This window comes from Microtus pennsylvanicus, chromosome 6 (genome assembly GCF_037038515.1).
Source record: "Microtus pennsylvanicus isolate mMicPen1 chromosome 6, mMicPen1.hap1, whole genome shotgun sequence".
Classification (NCBI taxonomy): Eukaryota; Metazoa; Chordata; class Mammalia; order Rodentia; family Cricetidae; genus Microtus; species Microtus pennsylvanicus.
In genome coordinates, this window is record NC_134584.1 from 1,279,967 (window position 1) to 1,298,999 (window position 19,033).

At 57.8% G+C, this 19,033-nt stretch overlaps 2 protein-coding genes across 3 annotated transcripts; both read left to right on the top strand.

Moving 5' to 3' along the window:
- Nucleotides 1-1,392: 1,392 nt before the first annotated feature.
- On the top strand, nt 1,393-17,456 carry Lmnb2 (lamin B2). Of its 2 annotated transcripts, XM_075975406.1 has the most exons (12): nt 1,393-1,683; nt 9,531-9,667; nt 10,553-10,709; nt 10,817-10,942; nt 13,304-13,474; nt 13,548-13,673; nt 13,826-14,046; nt 14,219-14,501; nt 14,578-14,685; nt 15,455-15,574; nt 15,699-15,809; nt 16,003-17,456. In XM_075975406.1, exons 1-12 carry the CDS (start codon nt 1,432-1,434, stop codon nt 16,042-16,044), a joined length of 1,854 nt encoding a protein of 617 aa, XP_075831521.1. In that variant the 5' UTR covers nt 1,393-1,431; the 3' UTR covers nt 16,045-17,456. The 2 variants fall into 2 exon arrangements, with proteins under 2 accessions (XP_075831521.1, XP_075831522.1); XM_075975407.1 differs by lacking the exons at nt 1,393-1,683; nt 9,531-9,667; nt 10,553-10,709; nt 10,817-10,942 and adding an exon at nt 11,956-12,395.
- A 408-nt stretch (nt 17,457-17,864) lies between these two features.
- Nucleotides 17,865-18,773, top strand: Timm13 (translocase of inner mitochondrial membrane 13). Its single transcript, XM_075975408.1, has 3 exons — nt 17,865-18,055; nt 18,130-18,198; nt 18,425-18,773. Exons 1-3 carry the CDS (start codon nt 17,936-17,938, stop codon nt 18,521-18,523), a joined length of 288 nt encoding a protein of 95 aa, XP_075831523.1. The 5' UTR covers nt 17,865-17,935; the 3' UTR covers nt 18,524-18,773.
- Nucleotides 18,774-19,033: the final 260 nt, after the last annotated feature.

The window sequence follows — 19,033 nt, forward strand, 5'->3', positions numbered from 1 at the left end:
TCAATGGGCCTGTCCTTTTATTGGAGCGGGGAGTTGGGTTGCCATTCCCTTTGGGTCTGAGAAGAGGAAATGCATGCAGACCAGTGGGAACCAGATAGGAAAAGAAAATGTTTTGCCCTCCAGGAGATGAAACCTAGAGCCGATTGCTCTGTTTTTGCTTTGCTTTTTCTCTTTTCTTTTCTTTCCTTCCTTCCTTTCTTTTCTTTCTCTCTCTCTCTTTCTTTCCTTTCTTCCTTTTTTTTTTCTTTTTGAGACAGGGTTTCTCTGTAGCTTTGGAATATCTCACTAGAACTTGCTCTGTAGACCAGGCTGGCCTGGAACTCACAGAGATCTGCCTGTCTCTCCCTCTTGAGTGCTGGGATTAAAGGGGTGAGCCACCACCGTCCGGAGGGCCTACTGCTCTTTAGGTAAACTCTCATCTACACTGGGGCATTCTAGGAGAGGCTTTACCCTGACCACGACCACTCCCCCAACCCATGTTTTTTTTTAATGTTTTATCGATTTATTTTTATGTGGATTGATGTTTTGTATGTGTGAGGGTGTTGGATCTTCAGGAGGGAGTTGTGAGCTGCCACGTGGGTGCTGGGAATTGAACCCAGGACCTCTTGGAAGAGCAACCAGTGCCCTTAACTCCTGAACCTCTCCAGTTTCTCCCCTAGTTACATTTTGCAAACTAGTAACTTTAATTGTAAGAAAATGAAAAACAGTAGCAGGTCCTTTGACACTAAGTAGCTCTTAGGCTAGGTGAACTCAGGGCTAGTTCTTCCCGTCCTGACTTCGGGGTCTGGCTGCAGCTGAGTCTTCTAGAGGTGCACAGAAACAGGCTGGGTTCCTGATGGTGCCCTCCAGGGGACAGTAGGACTGTTTGGAGCAGAGCTGTACCAACTGAGTCACATTCATAGCCTTGCTATGCTGTCTTCAATCCTCCTGTCTCAACCTTCCCAGTGCTGGGAAGACAGTGGATATTTGCTTTGAAATGGTTCTTTCAATTTTTTAAAAATCCCATTTCTTTGTGTTTCTGTACGTGTGGAGGTCGGGGGACAACTTGTGTGAGTCAGTTTTCTTCTATGTAGACCGAGGGATTGAACTTTGATCATAGACTTGGCAGCATGTTCCTAACTTCTGAGACATTTCGCCCGCCCTTGCTGTCTTTTTGTTTGATTACTTTGCATTTATTTAATTTACCATTTATTTCTGTGTGTGCGTGTTACATGCGCTCATGTGGAAGTCATAACTCTGAACCCATCCCCTACAAGGAACTGAACCCGGAGGCGAGGCGGCCGGACGCTAGAAACTACATCTCCTGGCATGCTTCGCACGCTGCTTTCATGGACTACCTCTCCCTACGTGCTCCGTGCCCGGGAGAAGACTACAAGTCCCGGCAAACCACGCGCGGCGGGCAGCGGCGCCATCTTCCGCGGCGCGGATTGAATGAGCGCGCCGCACCGGGGCAGCCGAGGGGATCCGCGCGCCGCCGCCTCCACCATGGCGTCCCTGCCGCCCCGCGCAGGGCCCGCCACGCCGCTTTCGCCCGCGCGCCTGTCTCGGCTGCAGGAGAAGGAGGAGCTGCGCGAGCTCAACGACCGCCTGGCGCACTACATTGACCGCGTCCGCGCTCTCGAGCTGGAGAACGATCGGCTGCTGGTACGGATCTCCGAGAAGGAGGAGGTGACCACGCGCGAGGTACGTGGGTCGGCACCGGGGACGCGGGGAGCTGACAGACGGATTCCGCTGACAGGTGCAATAAGCTGAGCCCTGCCCATTGAGGACCCTGCGGCAAGGTGCATAGGGCTGAGCCCTGCCCACCAGGGACCCCAGGGACGGGTGCATACCGCTGAGCCCTGCCCACCGAAAACCCCAGGGACGGGTGCATAGGGCTGAGCCCTGGCCACCGGAGACCTCAGGGACGGACGCGCAGGGCTGAGCCCTGCCCACTGGGGATCCCAGGGACCGGTGCATAGGGCTGAGCACTGCCCACTGGGAACCCCAGGGACCGGTGCATAGGGCTGAGCCCTACCCACTGGGGACCCCAGGGACCGGTGCATAGGGCTGAACCCTGCCCACTGGGGATCCCAGGGACCGGTGCATAGGGCTGAGCCCTGCCCACTGGGGACCCCAGGGACGGACGCATAGAGCTGAGCCCCGCCCACCGGAGACCTGAGAGCCAGGGCCAGATATCTGAGTCTTGACCAATGCAGATCCCCTGGGGCAGGTGCAGACAGCCAAGCTTTGCCCACCAGAGGACCCCAGGGACAGGTGCATAGGGCCTGTCCATCAGGAGACCCGCCAAGCTCCGCCCACCAAGGGACCTCCCAGGAACTGGTGCTGACCGCTAAGTCCCGCCCACTAGGAAATCAGCAACAAATGCTAACAGCATAGCCATGCCCACTGGGGTGGGGGAGTGGGGTATCGGGGCTGAGGTGGGTGTGGGGTGCAGATGGGTTCAAGTCCCTCTCAACTGAGGGGCATTAGGGACTGGTGACAGACAGGTGTAAACAAAGTTAATCCCCGCCCCCTGAAGCTCCATCCACCCTGGGACTATTGGGGGACAGGTGCTGATGGAGTTAATCCATCCCCTCTCCCCGGGTACCCCGAAGGACAAGTGTAGACTGAGCTAAGACTCCCAATAAGGGGTCAAGAGATTTAGGGGAATGCTCCGCAGGTGGCCTCAAGGACCTTGGGACCCCTTCACAGTACATGAAGTCAGGAAAGCCCCGCCCACCCAGGGTCTTAGGTTTAAAGGACCCTGGCTGATTCCTAGGACTCCCCAGATATATATGCAGAGACTGAACAAGTCCCCCCGAATTAGGGGCTCATGAGACCCTTGGGGACCGTAAGTCAGTGCTGACTGGAGGCTGTCCTGGGGGCCTTTGGGAGAATCCCTTAGGGACAAATTCCAACTACTGAGGAGTTCACAGGTCTCGGGGACCCCCAGTAAGGGATTAGCTGTAGATTGTTCTGGGAACCTCTGATGAACAATTCCACTTTAGGCAAGGTTAGCCTTAATTGGAGTGTGAGATTCTGGGCCCCCGGAGAAGGGGTGCAGACTAAGTGAAGTCTCATCCAAGAGATCCTGGGAGGGAGTTTTGATGAGGGATCCTGAAAAAGAAGTGTCGGTCAGGGGTCATCCTTCAGAGGAATTCAGACTTTTGGGGACCCACTGGGTAAGAGCACATTAGGCGCAGTTCTGGGAGACCCCTGAGGAGTGCATGTTGAGGGGCTGTCTGGGGGACCTTTAGGTTCTAGAGTTTGAGTGAGTGATGGAGCTGTTGCCCGGGGTCACCATTGGGCAGGATCCACCCACTGCAGAGTTCAAGGATATCTTGGGGTGCCCCTGATGAAAGGTCCAGCAATGAATGGCACAGAGTGAGCCACTCAGAGTTGCTAGGGTATTTGAAGGCACTACAAGGGGAAGTATGGGAACCAGTGGCTGAGGGTCATTATGGGAGGACCAGGTTTGCCTTAGCAGTGAAATGTCTCCCACCTACAGGGATGTGGGGGGGATGAATATGGGAATGGTCTCTTGTCCTTGTGTAGGGTAGAAAACTCAAGTCCACTAAGAAGGGGTGAGGGGTCTTGTTGGGGTGTCTCTCAGGCAAATCATGGATGGGTCCCAGATGGTCAGGGATATAACTGGGGTAGGACAGGAACTGCTGTGTCCCTCCAAAGTCTGGGGTGAGGGTCTGAGAAGACATTCTCATGTCTTAGAAGTTAACTGGATGCCCAGAATGGGGGTGCTTGGGCCTGGGGATAGGACCCTAGCCTCAGATAAGAACTTCTAGTAGTCAGGGTGGAGCCCCGCCTAGAATCCCCAGTGAGGGGCTGGGGGCGTGGTCAGGGTGGAGCCCCGCCTAGAATCCCCAGTGAGGGGCTGGGGGCGTGGTCAGGGTGGAGCCCCGCCTAGAATCCCCAGTGAGGGGCTGGGGGCGTGGTCAGGGTGGAGCCCCGCCTAGAATCCCCAGTGAGGGGCTGGGGGCGTGGTCAGGGTGGAGCCTGCCTAGAGGTTTTGTCATCTATGCAGTGGAACAGCAGCATGGTCACCCTTAAGAGTGTCACCTGCCTGGACAGCTCTCAGCATTCTAGGATTGGGATGGTTGATTGGTGCGTGCGTGCGTGCGTGCGTGCGTGTGTGTGTGTGTGTGTGTGTGTGTGTGGAGACCAGAGGTCAATTTTGGGTGTCTCCTTCAGTCATTCTTTTTTGTTTTTGAAGATCTACTTATTTTAGTTCTTTGAAACAGGATTTCTCTTTGTAGCCCAGGCTGTCCTGGAACTCACAGAGATCCGCCTGCCTCTGCCTCCAGAGTGACAGTGTGCCTGGCTTCTTCCCGGTTTTGTTTTGTTTTTAAACACAGCTCAGTGACCTAGAGCTGGCTGATTCAGCCTTGTCGGCTATCTCGCCTAGCCATCCAGCAAGTCCCAGCCGTCCTCCTTCTTCTGGCATTGCATTGCTGAGATTAGAAGCGTGTGCCACCACATTCGATTTTTTTTAAAAGATTTATTTATTTATGTATACAACATTCAGCCCCCGTGTATGCATGCCAGAAGAGGGCGCCAGATCTTATTACAGATGGTTGTGAGCCACCATGTGGTTGCTGGGAATTGAACTCAGGTCCTCTGGAAGAGCAACCAGTGCTCTTAACCACTGAGCCATCTCTCCAGCCCCCACATCCAATATTTTTTAAAATATACATTTATTTATTTATTTATTTATTTATTTATTTATTTATTTATTTATTTATTATGTATACAATATTCTGTCTGTATGCCTGAAGGCCAGAAGAGGGCGCCAGACCTCTTTACAGATAGTTGTGAGCCACCATGTGGTTGCTGGGAATTGAACTCAGGACCTTGGAAGAGCAGGCAATGCTCTTAACCACTGAGCCATCTCTCCAGCCCCCACATCCGATTTTTTTATGTTGGTGCCGGGGATCAGAATGCTGGTCTTCAGACTTGTGTGGCAGACGCTACTCACTGAGCCATCTCCCCGGCTCTGGCTGTTTGTCCCACAGACATCTGGAGCTCCCGGGATCTGCGAGCATGTGCGGTGCCCGCCCTAGTAGATGCCACCTGTCCACACATGCCACTTCAGTTCCTCGGTTTTGCAAACATGGTCGGAACACAGGGCTGATTTTGGACTTAAGTGTGAGCCAGCATGGTAGCAGCAAGTATCAGGCACACTGCCCTTCTGGAAGCCAGCCTGCCTAGTTTCACCGTGTTGTGTAGCCTGAGGACAGCTGGCTGGGTGGCTGAGCGACAGGGAGTGGGGGAGGAGTGGTTACAAAGGACGCCACCCAGGCAGCGCAGGCCCACCTGTCAGGGTTGTCTTCCGGGCAGCTTGGCAAGGGCAGGGACAGCTGCAGTTGGAGACACCACTGGCACTTAGTGGGCGTGCCCAGCGGGGCAGGCACAGAGATGGGGGATGGCGGGCTCGCAAGGAAGGCTTTTGAAGGTGCCACTGAGGGCTGGTAGCTGCTGCCTGCTAGGCACGAGGTGGCCTTGGCCTTCCTGCCCCACTTAGGCCATGCAGGCTAACTGGGGCCACGTGTGGCGACATTGGTGCCTGTGGGGCCGTGGACAGTGCGGTGGTGGGTGGGTGAGGGACACTGAGCTGGCTGTCCAGGGAGGTGGTGCTTGGAGAAAGGTTGAAGATGGAGGAGGACACAGGGAGGCTGCACCGTGGCCTCTGGAGGCTGGGGTATAAAGTTCCCCACAAGGAAATTCAACCTCACTAACTTCCTGCCCGGTGTCCTGTTGCTGGGCTAGTGTGTCTTGGAGACAGCCCTGGAGGGGCCAAGCTCTCCCATCCGGGCACCGAGGTGATGGCAGATGTGTGTCGGAGTCCGTGGCTGGGCACCGCAGCGTCCCCACAGGCCCAGTCTTCCTGCTCTCCATGCACATGGCCTCCAGATGAGCAGGGGTGGGAGGCAGCGTTGCTGAGCCGCACCCACCTGAGATGACACCGCACACAGTTGACCGTGTGCCCGTGAAGCTTTGTTGAGAATGCTGTCAGGTTAGGCCACACACCCCAACCCTGTTCAGACACTTCCAGATCTAGAAACTGCCTTCAATCCCAGCAGTCATAGGAGGCAGAGGCAGGCAGAGCTCTGTGAGTTCTGGGACAGCTAGGGCTGCACAGAGAAACTTTGTCTCAAAAATAAAAAACACAAATGCAGAAGCCATCTTAGATAGGTAGTAGGCTCAGCAAGGGTTGCAGGCCTAGAGGAGACCAGGCTGGGCCACCATGGGGTCCAAGTGAAACAAGGCGTGGAGCAGGCCCGTGTTGCATGCTTTTGTCCAATTCCCCAGTGTCCTTCCTGCCCCAGAGCCCATCCAGGAGCCAGCAGGATTTCAGCTGGCGCACAGGCATCTGGGTGTGAACTAATCCTCCTGCCTCAGCCCCTGAAGCACTCATCACTGTCACCTCACCCCACCCATTTCTCCTTTGACACGTGTGGCAGCCCAGTGGTCACTTCTGGGGCTAGCTTCATGGAGCTGTTGTATTCTGCTCCCCTGGGAGCCTAGCGAGTACGCACTTTGTAAGGGGTGACCTGGCAGTAGGCGGGGTTTAGGGCCACGCGTGTGTACATGTCTGTATGTGCACACATGACTGTGTGTGTGAGCATGTATGTCTGTGTGCATGTCTGTGTGTGCGCACGAGTGTGTGTGAGCATGTATGTCTGTGTGTGTGCATGTCTGTGTGTGTGCGCGTGTGTGTTGTCTATAACACCTCTGCACCTGCATCCATTGTAGAAAATCTGGAGTGCACATTTGTGAAGATGGAAGATTTATCTGGGCTGGAAGTCTTGGCTTTGGCCTGAGGTTGATTTGGGATGTTGGGGTGCAGAAGGGTCACGGTCTCAAGCTGTCTCCTTCAAGGGCACTCCTCACACTAGGCCCTGCCTATCCGTTCTGGGGTGAGAGGAGGTGCAAGCACAGCCCAGAAGAGAGGGTGCATTTTATTACCCCCACACCCTCCTCACCCCAGCCCGAGTGGCAGACTTTACCCAATGTTCAGAGTCCAGGGCAGGGGCCGCCATAGGATCACTTGCACAACACGTGCATCCCACTGTGCTCTGTGCCCCGAGTCCCACCTCCACTAGGCCATCTCTGGATCACTTTGGACATTTCCTGTCTGTCTGGGTCCCCCAACTGTCACGTCAGGGTTGGTAATAGTCCAGCTAAAGGGCGACTGGTAGCTTGTGCTATCCTTTGCCTGAGTGCTGGGGATGCTGGGCTGCCCCCTAGTGTCGGGGCTGGTGGCACTGTGCACGTTGTACGGATTTCCATGGGAAGTGTGGTGCTGGGTCAGGCAGTGTCCCTAGCTGCCTTAGGAGGCCCTGTGATGCTGGGGTCATGGGAGGTCCCTCCTGACCTGCTTGTCCCTCTGACATCCTCAGGTGTAAAGAGCTGCCTCCCTGCCGTCTGTCCCCACGTGTCATTAAACACATTAAGCTCATAGGACAATAGGAGGGAGGAGGGCCAGGGAGAAATCCAACTCTTGAGACCCTCTGGTGTGTCCTGGGCAGCTCTGGGTGGCATGTGGGCAGCAGGTGGCAACCGTCTTCACAGCAGGGTCAGTGGAGAGGCCAAAGCACATGTGCACCAAAGAGCCCTTGCTAGGGATGTGGGCGGGTGACCCCTGCGGGTGGGTGAGGGGGTGACCCCTGCGGGTGGGTGAGGGGGGTGACCTCTGCGGGTGGGTAAGGGGGTGACCCCTGCGGATGGGTGAGGGGGGTGACCCCTGTGGATGGGTGAGGGGGGTGACCCCTGTGGGTGGGTGAGGGGGTGACCCCTGCGGGTGGGTGAGGGGGTGACCCCTGCGGATGGGTGAGGGGGTGACCCCTGTGGAGAAGGGGAGTGACCCCTGTGGGTGGGTGAGGGGGTGACCCCTGCGGGTGGGTGAGGGGGTGACCCCTGCGGATGGGTGAGAGGGTGACCCCTGTGGAGAAGGGGAGTGACCCCTGTGGGTGGGTGAGGGGGTGACCCCTGCGGGTGGGTGAGGGGGTGACCCCTGCGGATGGGTGAGGGGGGTGACCCCTGTGGATGGGTGAGGGGGTGACCCCTGCGGATGGGTGAAGGGGGTGACCCCTGCGGATGGGTGAGGGGGTGACCCCTGTGGATGAAGGGGAGTGACCCCTGCGGATGGGTGAGGGGGGTGACCCCTGCGGATGGGTGAGGGGGGTGACCCCTGTGGATGAAGGGGAGTGACCCCTGCGGGTGGGTGAGGGGGTGACCCCTGCGGATGGGTGAGGGGGGTGACCCCTGTGGATGGGTGAGGGGGTGACCCCTGCGGATGGGTGAGGGGGTGACCCCTGCGGATGGGTGAGGGGGTGACCCCTGTGGAGAAGGGGAGTGACCCCTGCGGATGGGTGAGGGGGGTGACCTCTGCGGGTGGGTGAGGGGGTGACCCCTGCGGATGGGTGAGGGGGTGACCCCTGTGGATGAAGGGGAGTGACCCCTGCGGATGGGTGAAGGGGGTGACCCCTGCGGATGGGTGAGGGGGTGACCCCTGTGGATGAAGGGGAGTGACCCCTGCGGATGGGTGAGGGGGGTGACCCCTGCGGATGGGTGAGGGGGGTGACCCCTGCGGATGGGTGAGGGGGTGACCCCTGCGGATGGGTGAGGGGGGTGACCCCTGTGGATGGGTGAGGGGGGTGACCCCTGTGGATGGGTGAGGGGGGTGACCCCTGCGGATGGGTGAGGGGGGTGACCCCTGCGGATGGGTGAGGGGGGTGACCCCTGTGGATGGGTGAGGGGGGTGACCCCTGCGGATGGGTGAGGGGGGTGACCCCTGTGGATGAAGGGGAGTGACCCCTGTGGACGGGTGAGGGGAGTGACCCCTGTGGACGGGTGAGGGGGTGACCCCTGTGGATGGGTGAGGGGGTGACCCCTGCGGGTGGGTGAGGGGGTGACCCCTGTGGATGGGTGAGGGGGTGACCCCTGTGGATGTGTCTGTGTGGACAGCTAGAGGGCCTTCGTCTCCCAGCCTTTGTCCTCATGGTGCTGATGGATAGAAGGCAGATTCAGGGGCTCCAAAATTGCCATAATAGGGACAGGAGTGTGACCCTTCAGAGTCCTAGGGAGGCCCCTATGACCACATGTGAAATGATCAGTACTAAAGAGGCCATGGCTGTGGCATTGGGCTCAGTGGGGAAAGTGCCTGCCTGGCACTGGGCACCTGTCATCTCAGAACTGGGCCATTAGGGCAACGAGAACACATTCAACCAGAAATTCTAGCCTGGGTCATGGGGTTCCGCGTGCCTGCTGACCCTAGTGAGGCAGGATTGTCCCGTAACAATCCTCTGGCCCCGAGCCGATGGTGCCCAGTGGGCTAGCTGGCTTTGGCTAGATGTTCCCATCCAGGCTCAAGGGTCCCTGGCCTGTCCTTGCCATCCCGATAGGCTAAGCTATGGAGAAGGGAAGATGACTCCTTCTGGAAAGTGCCGGACTCCTCTGAATATGTGAGACGATGACATGGGGTGGACAAGGGCAGTTCTGTCTCCACTGTCACCCCCGCTCTGTCTCTCCAGGTGAGTGGCATCAAGGCCCTGTACGAGTCGGAGCTGGCTGACGCCCGGCGCGTGCTGGATGAAACAGCCCGGGAGCGTGCGCGGCTGCAGATTGAGATAGGGAAGCTGCAGGCTGAACTGGACGAGGCCAGGAAGAGGTGGGTGTTTGACCGGGGGACCCGGCTTGGTGGCTGAAGTGCTTGTCCTACAGGAGTAGGATCCTCACAACCCACTGGCAATGCCAGCACTGGGGATGGGTGAACCTGGGGCGCGACTGAGGAAGGACCCATGAGAACACACATCAGAGGACACTAGAGAGGTCAATGGTCATGCCTCGGGTACACAGGTCCAGTAGACCTGGCCCACAGCGGCCAGGGATGGGATGACTGGGGTCAAAATGGAGCCCCATGGCCGCCAGCCTGGAGCTGCTGCAGATGGCCTGGCATGGGCACACACGTTTTCAGACTGGGCGCCTCGGGACAGGTGAAACCTCTGAGGCTCTTGAGCCTTCTCAGACATGCTGCTCAGGGACAGCAGGCTCAGCCTCTCTGCTCTCCTTAGCCTGTGTGATTGTCCCCCGGGGTCCCAAGTGTGTCCCTCACCAGAAGCCCTCCTCTTCCCTGTGCCTGGCAGCCCCTGGCACTCCACACCAGGGACTGGAGGTTCACCCAGGATGGTGGCGCAAGGATGAATTGCAACCAGTGTTCTATGGCTGAGTGGCTTCCTGGGCCCCACCCAGAGCTGGCTTCTGGGTGCTGCACTTCTGTAGGCAGCTAGGCAAGGTGTGGGCACCTTCAGCCCTGACAAACACGGCTGGTGTAGCCCACTGTGTATGGCCAGTGCTTCGGTAGGGTTAGGTTTGGTGTGAATTTGCTAGTTTTGTTGTTTTTGAGACAAGGTCACACTCTGTAGACCAGGATGGTCTCAAACTTGAAGCCATCCTCCTGCCTCAGCCTCCCAGTCCGCCTGTAGTAACTGACAGGGACCGTGGTGATGTTACACTTGGCCTCCCTGGAGCTTCTGACCGCTCACCCTCCTTTCAGTGCCAAGAAGCGGGAAGGTGAACTCACGGTGGCCCAGGGCCGCGTGAAGGACCTGGAGTCCCTGTTCCACCGGAGCGAGGCAGAGCTGGCCTCAGCCCTCAGTGACAAACATGGGCTGGAGACCGATGTAGCTGAGCTCCGAGCACAGCTGGCGAAGGTGAGTCTGGTGATGCTGATGTCCTGCTTCCCGGTTGACATGGAGAAGCCCAGGTGGCAGCCGAGCCAGGTGGCCGTCCCCTCAGCTCGCTGCCCTGTGTCTTCCAGGCAGAGGATGGTCACGCCGTGGCCAAGAAGCAGCTGGAGAAGGAGACGCTGATGCGTGTGGACCTGGAGAACCGCTGCCAAAGCCTGCAGGAGGAGCTGGGCTTCAGCAAGAGCGTGTTCGAGGAGGTAAGCATGCGTCAGCTGGACAGACACCCTCCCCAGCTCCTGGAAACCACCCCTTCCACAGGGCCACCTCTTGGCGTCTGCTCCAGTGCTTCCTGTCCCCTGCAGCTTCTTACGGATTCCCTCTTTTGGGTTTTATTTGGTTGTTTTTGTGTTTCTTTGTTTCCTCTGGGGTGGGAGGAGGGCTCATGTAGCCAGAATAACGCAGGCCTTCAGATTTGGAGCAGCCACCTTCACCTGAGGGACCATCTTGCCAGCCTTGGGTCTCTCTTGACATTGGTCACTGGATTTCCAGGCCGTCTGAGTCATTGAGAATCTCGTATCAAAAATGTGAAACTTAGTTGGGTACAGTATCGCAGTCTTTAGTCCCAGCATGAGGGCAGAGGGCAGAGGCATGCAGGTCTACTGGTCTACACGGGGAGTTCCAAGACAGCCAGGCCTCTTGAAAGACTAAACAAACAAACAGACCAAATCCAGCTTAAATTAGGTCAGCAAGATGGCTCAGTGGTTAAAGGTGTGTGCTGCCAAGACTCACAACCTCAGATGAACCCCCAGAAACCACATAGTAGAAGAAAACTGACCCCACAAATTGTCCTCTGATCTCCACAGCTGTATCCTGGCACAATAACACTCCCACAAATACACACTCATAAAAATCAATGTCAAAAGAACCTTAACTTAGCCTGTCTACTTAAGGTCACCATCCCAGGTCTGAGGAACAGGAAGTGACCTTGATTTATGGAGACCTCACTCAGCCAACTTTGGGGTCTCCCCCTAACCCTCTAGCACTCTGGGGTGCTGAGCGTGGCTGGAGTGACCAAGCCTAGATGCAGCTCTGCCCCACAGGCTCCCAGGGACCCAGCCATCACATTGCCCATTGTGTCATCACAGCCCAGAGCAGTGGCCCGGTCCTGCCTGTGGTCACTGCTGAGGAAGAGCCTAGACAGGAGACAGGCCTGTGGAGCCAGGGCCAACCAGAGGGGCCGCTGCCCTGCCATCCCCGGAGGCCATGTGAGCTTCAGTGTAGAGCCCTACGAGGGGAGCCCCGAGGGATCCTGAACTCAGGAAGGAACCCACAAAGAGACCTGTGCAGGACTTGAGCCTGTGGGAGAACTGATTCTAGGGAGAGTCCTGTTTGAGACCGTAAACCATGAGGGGAGCTGGAGAGGGACCTCCGAGGGTGTTCACAGACCAAGGCCCTGTGACGGGACCCAGGAGGCAGACCCAGCCTGCAGACGGCCCTAAGAGGAACTGCTTGATGGCAGTCAGGCCTTTGAAGGAGACTGTAGAGGGTTATGGGAGGGAGCTCAGCCCAAGACCACTGAGGGGGTGCGTGAGGCAGAGCCTGAGGGGGCTTGCAAAGACGCCTGGGAAGACACTCTCAGAAGGAGCCCTAAGGGCTCCCAGGACTTGGAAGAGACACCTCCAGGTCCCTGCGAGAAGGCAGATGAGGGGTGCACAGCCAGGAGCCGCCTCTCGAGCAGCTGTTCAGGGCACCAGGAAGGTATGTGTTCTGTCCTGAGAAGCTTGTGGGAGGCCACTTCATCCTAGATCCCTGTGCTAGAGTCGGTTTTGTAGGGAAACTAAGATCCAGTCAGGTGGTGGTGGTCACACCTTTAATCCCAGTCATTGGGAGGCAGAGGCAGGCGGATCTCCATGAGTTCCAGGATAGCCAGGGCCCTGTCTCAAAAAAAAAAAATAACAAGAAACAAAACAGAGTTCCATCTGAGTTGATCCCCACCTTCTCACATTAGCCGTCTTCCTGTGGACGCTGCTGTCATGGCCACGCCTCCCCACTGTCCTGCTGTCTGGGGCTGCTCTGCTCCCAGCTGGATCTGGAACTCCAGGCACCTGGGTAGGCTCTGTCAGTGGCTACCTTAGATGTCTTATTATTGTTTGGAGGCAGGGTCTCACTATGTAGCCCTGGTTAGTCTGAAACTTAGCATGTAGACCAGGCTGGCCTGGAACTCGTGAAGGTCCGCCTGCCTCTGCCTCCCGAGTGCTGGGATTAAAGGTGTGCTCCCTCACCACCCAGCTCCCGGCATTCTTTAAAATTTTTTAAGATAGGCTCTGCCTATGACTATGAGCCCAGGCTGGCATTGAGGTTGCAGCCATCTCTTGTCTTTGGCTCGTGAGTACTGGGATCTTGTGACCTTTCATGCCCAGTTCTCTCAGCACGACCCGTTTCATCAGGGTTCCTCCGTGCTGTAGACTGTATCAGAGCCTCGCTCCTGTTCGTGCCCGTATACTCTTCCAGTGTGTTCACGGCCCAGGCTGCTGTCCATCGTGGCTGGGGCATCCACACACTTGATCATTGGTGAGTTGCAGCCTGGCACAGCCGGGTCATTGCCTTCCTGCTCATAGGAGGTGCGGGAGACCCGGCGGAGGCATGAGAGGCGCTTGGTGGAGGTGGACAGCAGCCGGCAGCAGGAGTACGACTTCAAGATGGCGCAGGCCCTGGAGGAGCTGCGCAGCCAGCATGATGAGCAAGTGCGGCTGTATCGGCTAGAGCTGGAGCAGACCTACCAGGCCAAGGTGCAGCCATGGAGGAGAGGGAAGGGGAGCCCGATTCTCTGCCACCTGTGCTCATACTCCCCAACTTCTCTAGCTGGACAATGCCAAGCTGAGCTCGGACCAGAATGACAAGGCGGCCAGTGCCGCCCGTGAGGAGCTCAAGGAAGCCCGCATGCGCATGGAATCCCTCAGCTACCAGCTCTCAGGCCTCCAAAAGAAGGTGATGGAACCTAGCCCTGCCTGCCAAGGCCTCTACCCGGCCTCTGTGACTCCAAGACTCTAGTCCTCCCCCATCCTGCTCGACCCACCCTTCTGGTCCCTCACATCTGAGGCTGCAGAGGCCACACTGTGACCCTGCCACACCCTCCCCAGGCCAGCGCTGCAGAGGACAGGATCCGCGAGCTGGAGGAGGCCATGGCTGGGGAGCGCGACAAGTTCCGCAAGATGCTGGACGCTAAGGAGCAGGAGATGACGGAGGTGCGCAACGCCATGCAGCAGCAGCTGGCTGAGTACCAGGAGCTGCTGGACATCAAGCTGGCCCTGGACATGGAGATCAGCGCCTACCGCAAGCTACTGGAGGGCGAGGAGGAGAGGTGTGTGGGGCCAGGGGCCTGGAGATGAGGGAGGGCCCAGGAGAGTGGGTGGAGTTCCTGAAAACTGGGGGCGGGTCTGGGTGTCTGGTGGTCAAGGCCTGGAAGTGGGCAGGGCTCCTCAGGCCAGGCCATGCCTTGCCTCCTGGCTACTCTCACACTTCCCTCCCTGCAGACTGAAGCTGTCCCCTAGCCCGTCTTCCCGGGTCACCATCTCTCAGGCCACCTCAAGCAGCAGCAGCAGCGGGGTTGGCATGTCCGTGGGGCGGGGCCGGGGCAAGCGCCGACGGCTGGAAACTGAGGACACCCAGGGTTCACGCAGCAGTGCCTCAGGCTCAGGCATGGGCGTGGGCAGTGGCTCCCGCCTGGCACAGCAGGCCGCAGTCACAGGTGTTGTAAGCATTGACGAGGTGGACCTGGAGGGCAGGTTCGTGCGACTCAAGAACTCCTCGGACAAAGTGAGTGAGGGGCTGGGTGGCTAGGGCCCACGCTCCCATCCTGGAGGCGGGGGTCAATAACATGCCTGGGTTTCAGGACCAGTCTTTAGGGAACTGGAGGATCAAGAGACAGGTCCTGGAGGGTGAGGACATTGCCTACAAGTTCACGCCCAAGTACGTCTTGCGGGCCGGCCAGACAGTCACGGTAGGTGCCAGGGAATTTGGGGCTTGGGTGTTTCCCAACACTGAGTCCCAAGGTGGGAGGCATTATGTGGACTCCCTGTTCTGAGACCAGCCCGGTGGCCACTAGCTGCCATGTATGACTGCCACACCCCTCAGGGTACCTTACTGTCCAAATGGTATCCTGTGTCTGAGGCCTGGCAGTTCAGTTCAGGGTGGAACATCTGGGCCCCAAGGTACTTGGGATTGCAGTATGGCTCCGCAGCCGAGTGTCTGGGCCACTGTGAACCTGTCTGTCTGTCCACGTCCTGGGCCACTGTGAATCTGTCTCTCTGTCCACGTCCTGGGCCACTGTGAACCTGTCTGTCCACGTCCTGGGCCACTGTGAACCTATCTCTGTCCACGCCCTGCTGTGAACCTGTCTCTCTGTCCATCCATGTCCTGGGCCACTGTGAACCTGTCTCTCTGTCCATGTCCTGGGGCCACTGTAAACCTGTCTCTCTGTCCATGTGCTGGGGCCACTGTGAACCTGTCTGTCTGTGCACATCCTGGGCCACTGTGAACCTATCTCTCTGTGCACATCCTGGGCCACTGTGAACCTGTCTCTCTGTGCACATCCTGGGCCACTGTGAACCTATCTCTCTGTCCACGTCCGGGGTCGCTGTGAACCTGTCTGTCTGTCCACGTCCTGGGGCCATCCTGCAGGGACAAACCCACTGAAGGGCTTCATTGTGGACAGCCATTGGCTGGCCCAGGCCCTGAGGTGTCTGACAAGGGCCATCTTGGGTCCTCAGGTATGGGCAGCTGGCTCAGGGGTCACCCACAGTCCCCCATCAACCCTTGTGTGGAAAAGCCAGAGCAGCTGGGGCTCTGGGGAGAGCTTCCGCACTGTGCTGGTCAACGCAGATGGAGAGGTACGAACATGGTGGGGTGAGCTCAGTCCCAGGGTCTCCTTTCCTTCACGGCAGCTGTGACTGAGCTGAAGCCTGGGGTGGCCCCTAGCGGGGGTATCCAGCACATGGCAACCCTTCTGTGTAGGAGGTGGCTGTGCAGGCCGTGAAGCAGGCATCTGTTCCAGTGAGTGAGAACGGGGAGGAGGAGGAGGAAGAGGAGGCGGAATTCGGTGAGGAGGACCTTTTCCACCAGCAGGTAAGGCGTGCAGCATCACACCTAGTGGGGCTTCAGGTCTGGGTCCCACAGTCCTGCCTCAGACAGCCAGGTCACCCTCTCCTCGGCTGGGGGAGAGGAGACTCCAGCCGAGTCTGTGCTGGGGACAAAGCGTGTGGGGACCTGTCTTCTTGCTTGGGAGCAGGCTGCCTAACTCCAGCCCTCATCTTTGCAGGGGGACCCGAGGACTACCTCGAGGGGTTGCCGGCTGATGTGAGACCTGCCCCAAGGTCACCAAGGTCCCCACAAACGTCCCTGAAATTATTTTTTATAGTCAGCTCTCATAGTCCTTGGTCCATTTCTAGATGACTGTTGAGCGGCCATGAGAATGTGGGGGGCTCTCCCTGCAGGCTTCACCCCTCCTGTGTCACCTGGTTGATATAGAGGCCTGGGTCAGAAGCCTGCAGGCTGAGGGCCTTGGGCCTGTGGCCGATGCGGGAGGGTCATGAGCATGGCTGCCTGTTGAGGGTGGACCTTGTGATGCTGCAGTGATTCACTAGTTGAGTTTTCTTTGAAGCTTTTTAAATCAAATCAAATCAAATCAGGTTGCAGAGGGCTGTGGTGATCACCAGCAGCCTATCAGGACGCGGTAGCTCTTCAGACACAGGGCAGTCCCTCTACTCCTGGGGTTGGTCAGAGGGGCTCCAGCTCTGCCCTGAGCCAGCCTCAGGGCATCGGGTCCCTTCTAAAGGTGAGGACCAAGAAGGAGGAAATCCACACAGGATTGCCACTCCAGTAGACCAAAGGGGACAGATGATGGATGCCCCAGCCAGTGTCTACACACACGAGTGTGGCCAAACCAGCTGTGTTCATAGTCCCCCGTGTATACACACTGCATGGCCCCTCTGTGACCCCCACCCTGCGGGCTTGGCCTGGACGCTCGCTGTGGTAGAACATAGTTCCACAAGCTCCTGGTGCCAGCTGTCACCTGTCACCTTCACCTCCCCATCACAGACACACGGTATTTTTTTAACGGATATTTATTTTTTTACATTAGTAATGCAGCTCACTGGGATGCTGCTCTGGGGGTTTTCAGGCCCAAGGCTGCCAGGAATGGAGATCACTGACGTTCAGCTTCCTTGACTGAGCCGGGAGTCGGGTGGGGGTGTGTGTGTGTGCTGTCTGTCTGCGGGCACAGCAGGTGGTAGTAGTAGTTCAAGCCCAGACTCCCCAAGGCAAGATCTCTAGGCCATGGGATGCCACTACTGCCCCCGACCCCTCAGAAGATAGCTCTGTTTTCTTTGTGACAAGTGTGGGATCCTGGACTGTGTGTCTAGTTGGTTTCAGGAGTGTGGGCAGGCTGTGGTCTCCACACAGCTGCACCTGCCCAGGTGCCCTCTGCTGCACCCAGCTGGAGCTGTCTTCCATCTGTTTGCAAGCTGGGCTGGAGTAACCCTCAACCCCACAGGGGTCCTGTTTTGGTGCCAGCAGGCAAGGCGGTTACAGGGGTGGCACTGCAGCTGGGGAGCAGCCTGCACTACGCACATCGCTCAGCTTTACAGGTTCTGTTTCTTTTCTAAGATGCATGCCAAACATGTGTTTCGCCTTTTTCTTCCCCCTCCTATCATTTGTAATATCCATTTTACGACTGGAAACTTTTGTACACTCAAATAAAAATTTTGATTTTAACCACAGCCTCTGAGTTGATTTTTCTGGCCCCCACAGCGCCGAGCGCCTCCGAGGATTTCATGTAATAGTGTGGGTGCTTGGGCGACACGTGCACATGCGCGGCGGTGACTTGATAAAGTCATTTTGCGCCTGCAAGAAAATGTACAACCTTTTGGGAGCTGTAGTCTAGGTTTCATTATCTGCGATAACCCAATGGACACTCTGGGTTTTTCCTAGGGACGGCGCGCAAAGTCTTGTGGGAACTGTAGTTTGAACTTTACCACAGCACCGGGGACAATCGCTTGTCGGGGCGCGCTCGGAATTGTGGGAGATGTAGTTTCGTTCGTTTCCATGGTGACTCGGACCACAGCTTCCTATGGGACTGGTAACGTGGCGCGCAGCCTTATGGGAACCGACGCGGCCTCCGTTTCCCGTGGTGCCCCGGCTTCCGGCGCCTGCGGGTCGGCGCGCGCTGCCGCGGCCCGGTTGACTGCGCAGCCATGGAGAGCGGCTTCGGTTCGGACTTCGGCGGCTCGGGCAGCGGAAAGCTGGACCCAGGGGTCATCATGGAGCAGGTGAAAGTGCAGATCGCCGTGGCCAACGCGCAGGAACTGCTGCAGGTGCGGGGCGCGCCGGGATTGGTGATGGGGTCCCCCCGGGTGGGTCCCCGCTGAGGCCTCGCGTGTGTCCACAGAGGATGACGGACAAATGTTTCCGGAAGTGCATCGGGAAGCCCGGGGGCTCCTTGGATAACTCGGAGCAGGTGAGACTCCCCAGGAACGGCGGGTTGTTGAGGGGCGCGGGGTCACGAACTGCAGGGAGTGAGGGACTTGGCGCGTGCGCAACCCAGAGCCGCAGCCTGTCTAGGAGTTCTGCGCGTGCGCAGGAGTGAGGACAAAGGCTTCTGCGCATGTGTAATTATAGTCCTAGTGGGTGATTAATTCCGGGTCATGTGACCCTACCTCAAGCTGGAGTCTCCTCCACTGCAGAAATGCATCGCCATGTGCATGGACCGCTACATGGACGCCTGGAACACCGTGTCCCGCGCCTACAACTCTAGACTGCAGCGGGAACGAGCCAACATGTGACCGGCACCTGTTCCTCTGGACACCGTGTGCTTGCCCACGGTCGGAACTGTTTCCCTACCCGCAAGGGCAGCTTGTGTCCGGTGACCCCAAGTTGTCAGCATGGAGGGCTCGGAGATCGAGGCCTCTCCTGAGCTGCGCTGCCCAGCTCGGTCTCAGAAGAGAGAGAGGACCAGTTTGAGCGCGGGGATCTGGCTGCCCCCACCTGAGCTGTGCTTTGAGCAGGCCAATAAATGGTGGCTGGGGCAGAGAAGCTGGCGTGTCATTTTGCTGCCTCAGGTCCCCTCTGCATAACATAGTAGGCCTCCCAGGGTATTTTCCCCTCGGTGTCCGTGGCCTGAAAACTCTCAGGGAAGGCATTGCCTCCCCACAAGAAACAAGAAAGGAGCGGCCTTGTGCGGGACTGAGCGTGGTCTCAAGTGCCCATCATCTGGGTTGGGAACTAGGCTGGGATACAGAGCGTGGTTCCCTGGCTCTGTAGAGCCATGCATGAACCATCCCCGGCTCTGCATA

Bases quoted from the DNA above. Each gene is read 5' to 3' on its own strand.
- Lmnb2 (XM_075975406.1), top strand. From the start codon at position 1,432: ATGAGCGCGCCGCACCGGGGCAGCCGAGGGGATCCGCGCGCCGCCGCC. The intron at 13,475-13,547 runs GTGCAGCCATGG...CAACTTCTCTAG, and splicing joins AGCAGACCTACCAGGCCAAG to CTGGACAATGCCAAGCTGAG. The intron at 14,502-14,577 runs GTGAGTGAGGGG...CCTGGGTTTCAG, and splicing joins TCAAGAACTCCTCGGACAAA to GACCAGTCTTTAGGGAACTG.
- Timm13 (XM_075975408.1), top strand. From the start codon at position 17,936: ATGGAGAGCGGCTTCGGTTCGGACTTCGGCGGCTCGGGCAGCGGAAAG. The intron at 18,056-18,129 runs GTGCGGGGCGCG...GTGTGTCCACAG, and splicing joins ACGCGCAGGAACTGCTGCAG to AGGATGACGGACAAATGTTT. The intron at 18,199-18,424 runs GTGAGACTCCCC...CCTCCACTGCAG, and splicing joins CCTTGGATAACTCGGAGCAG to AAATGCATCGCCATGTGCAT.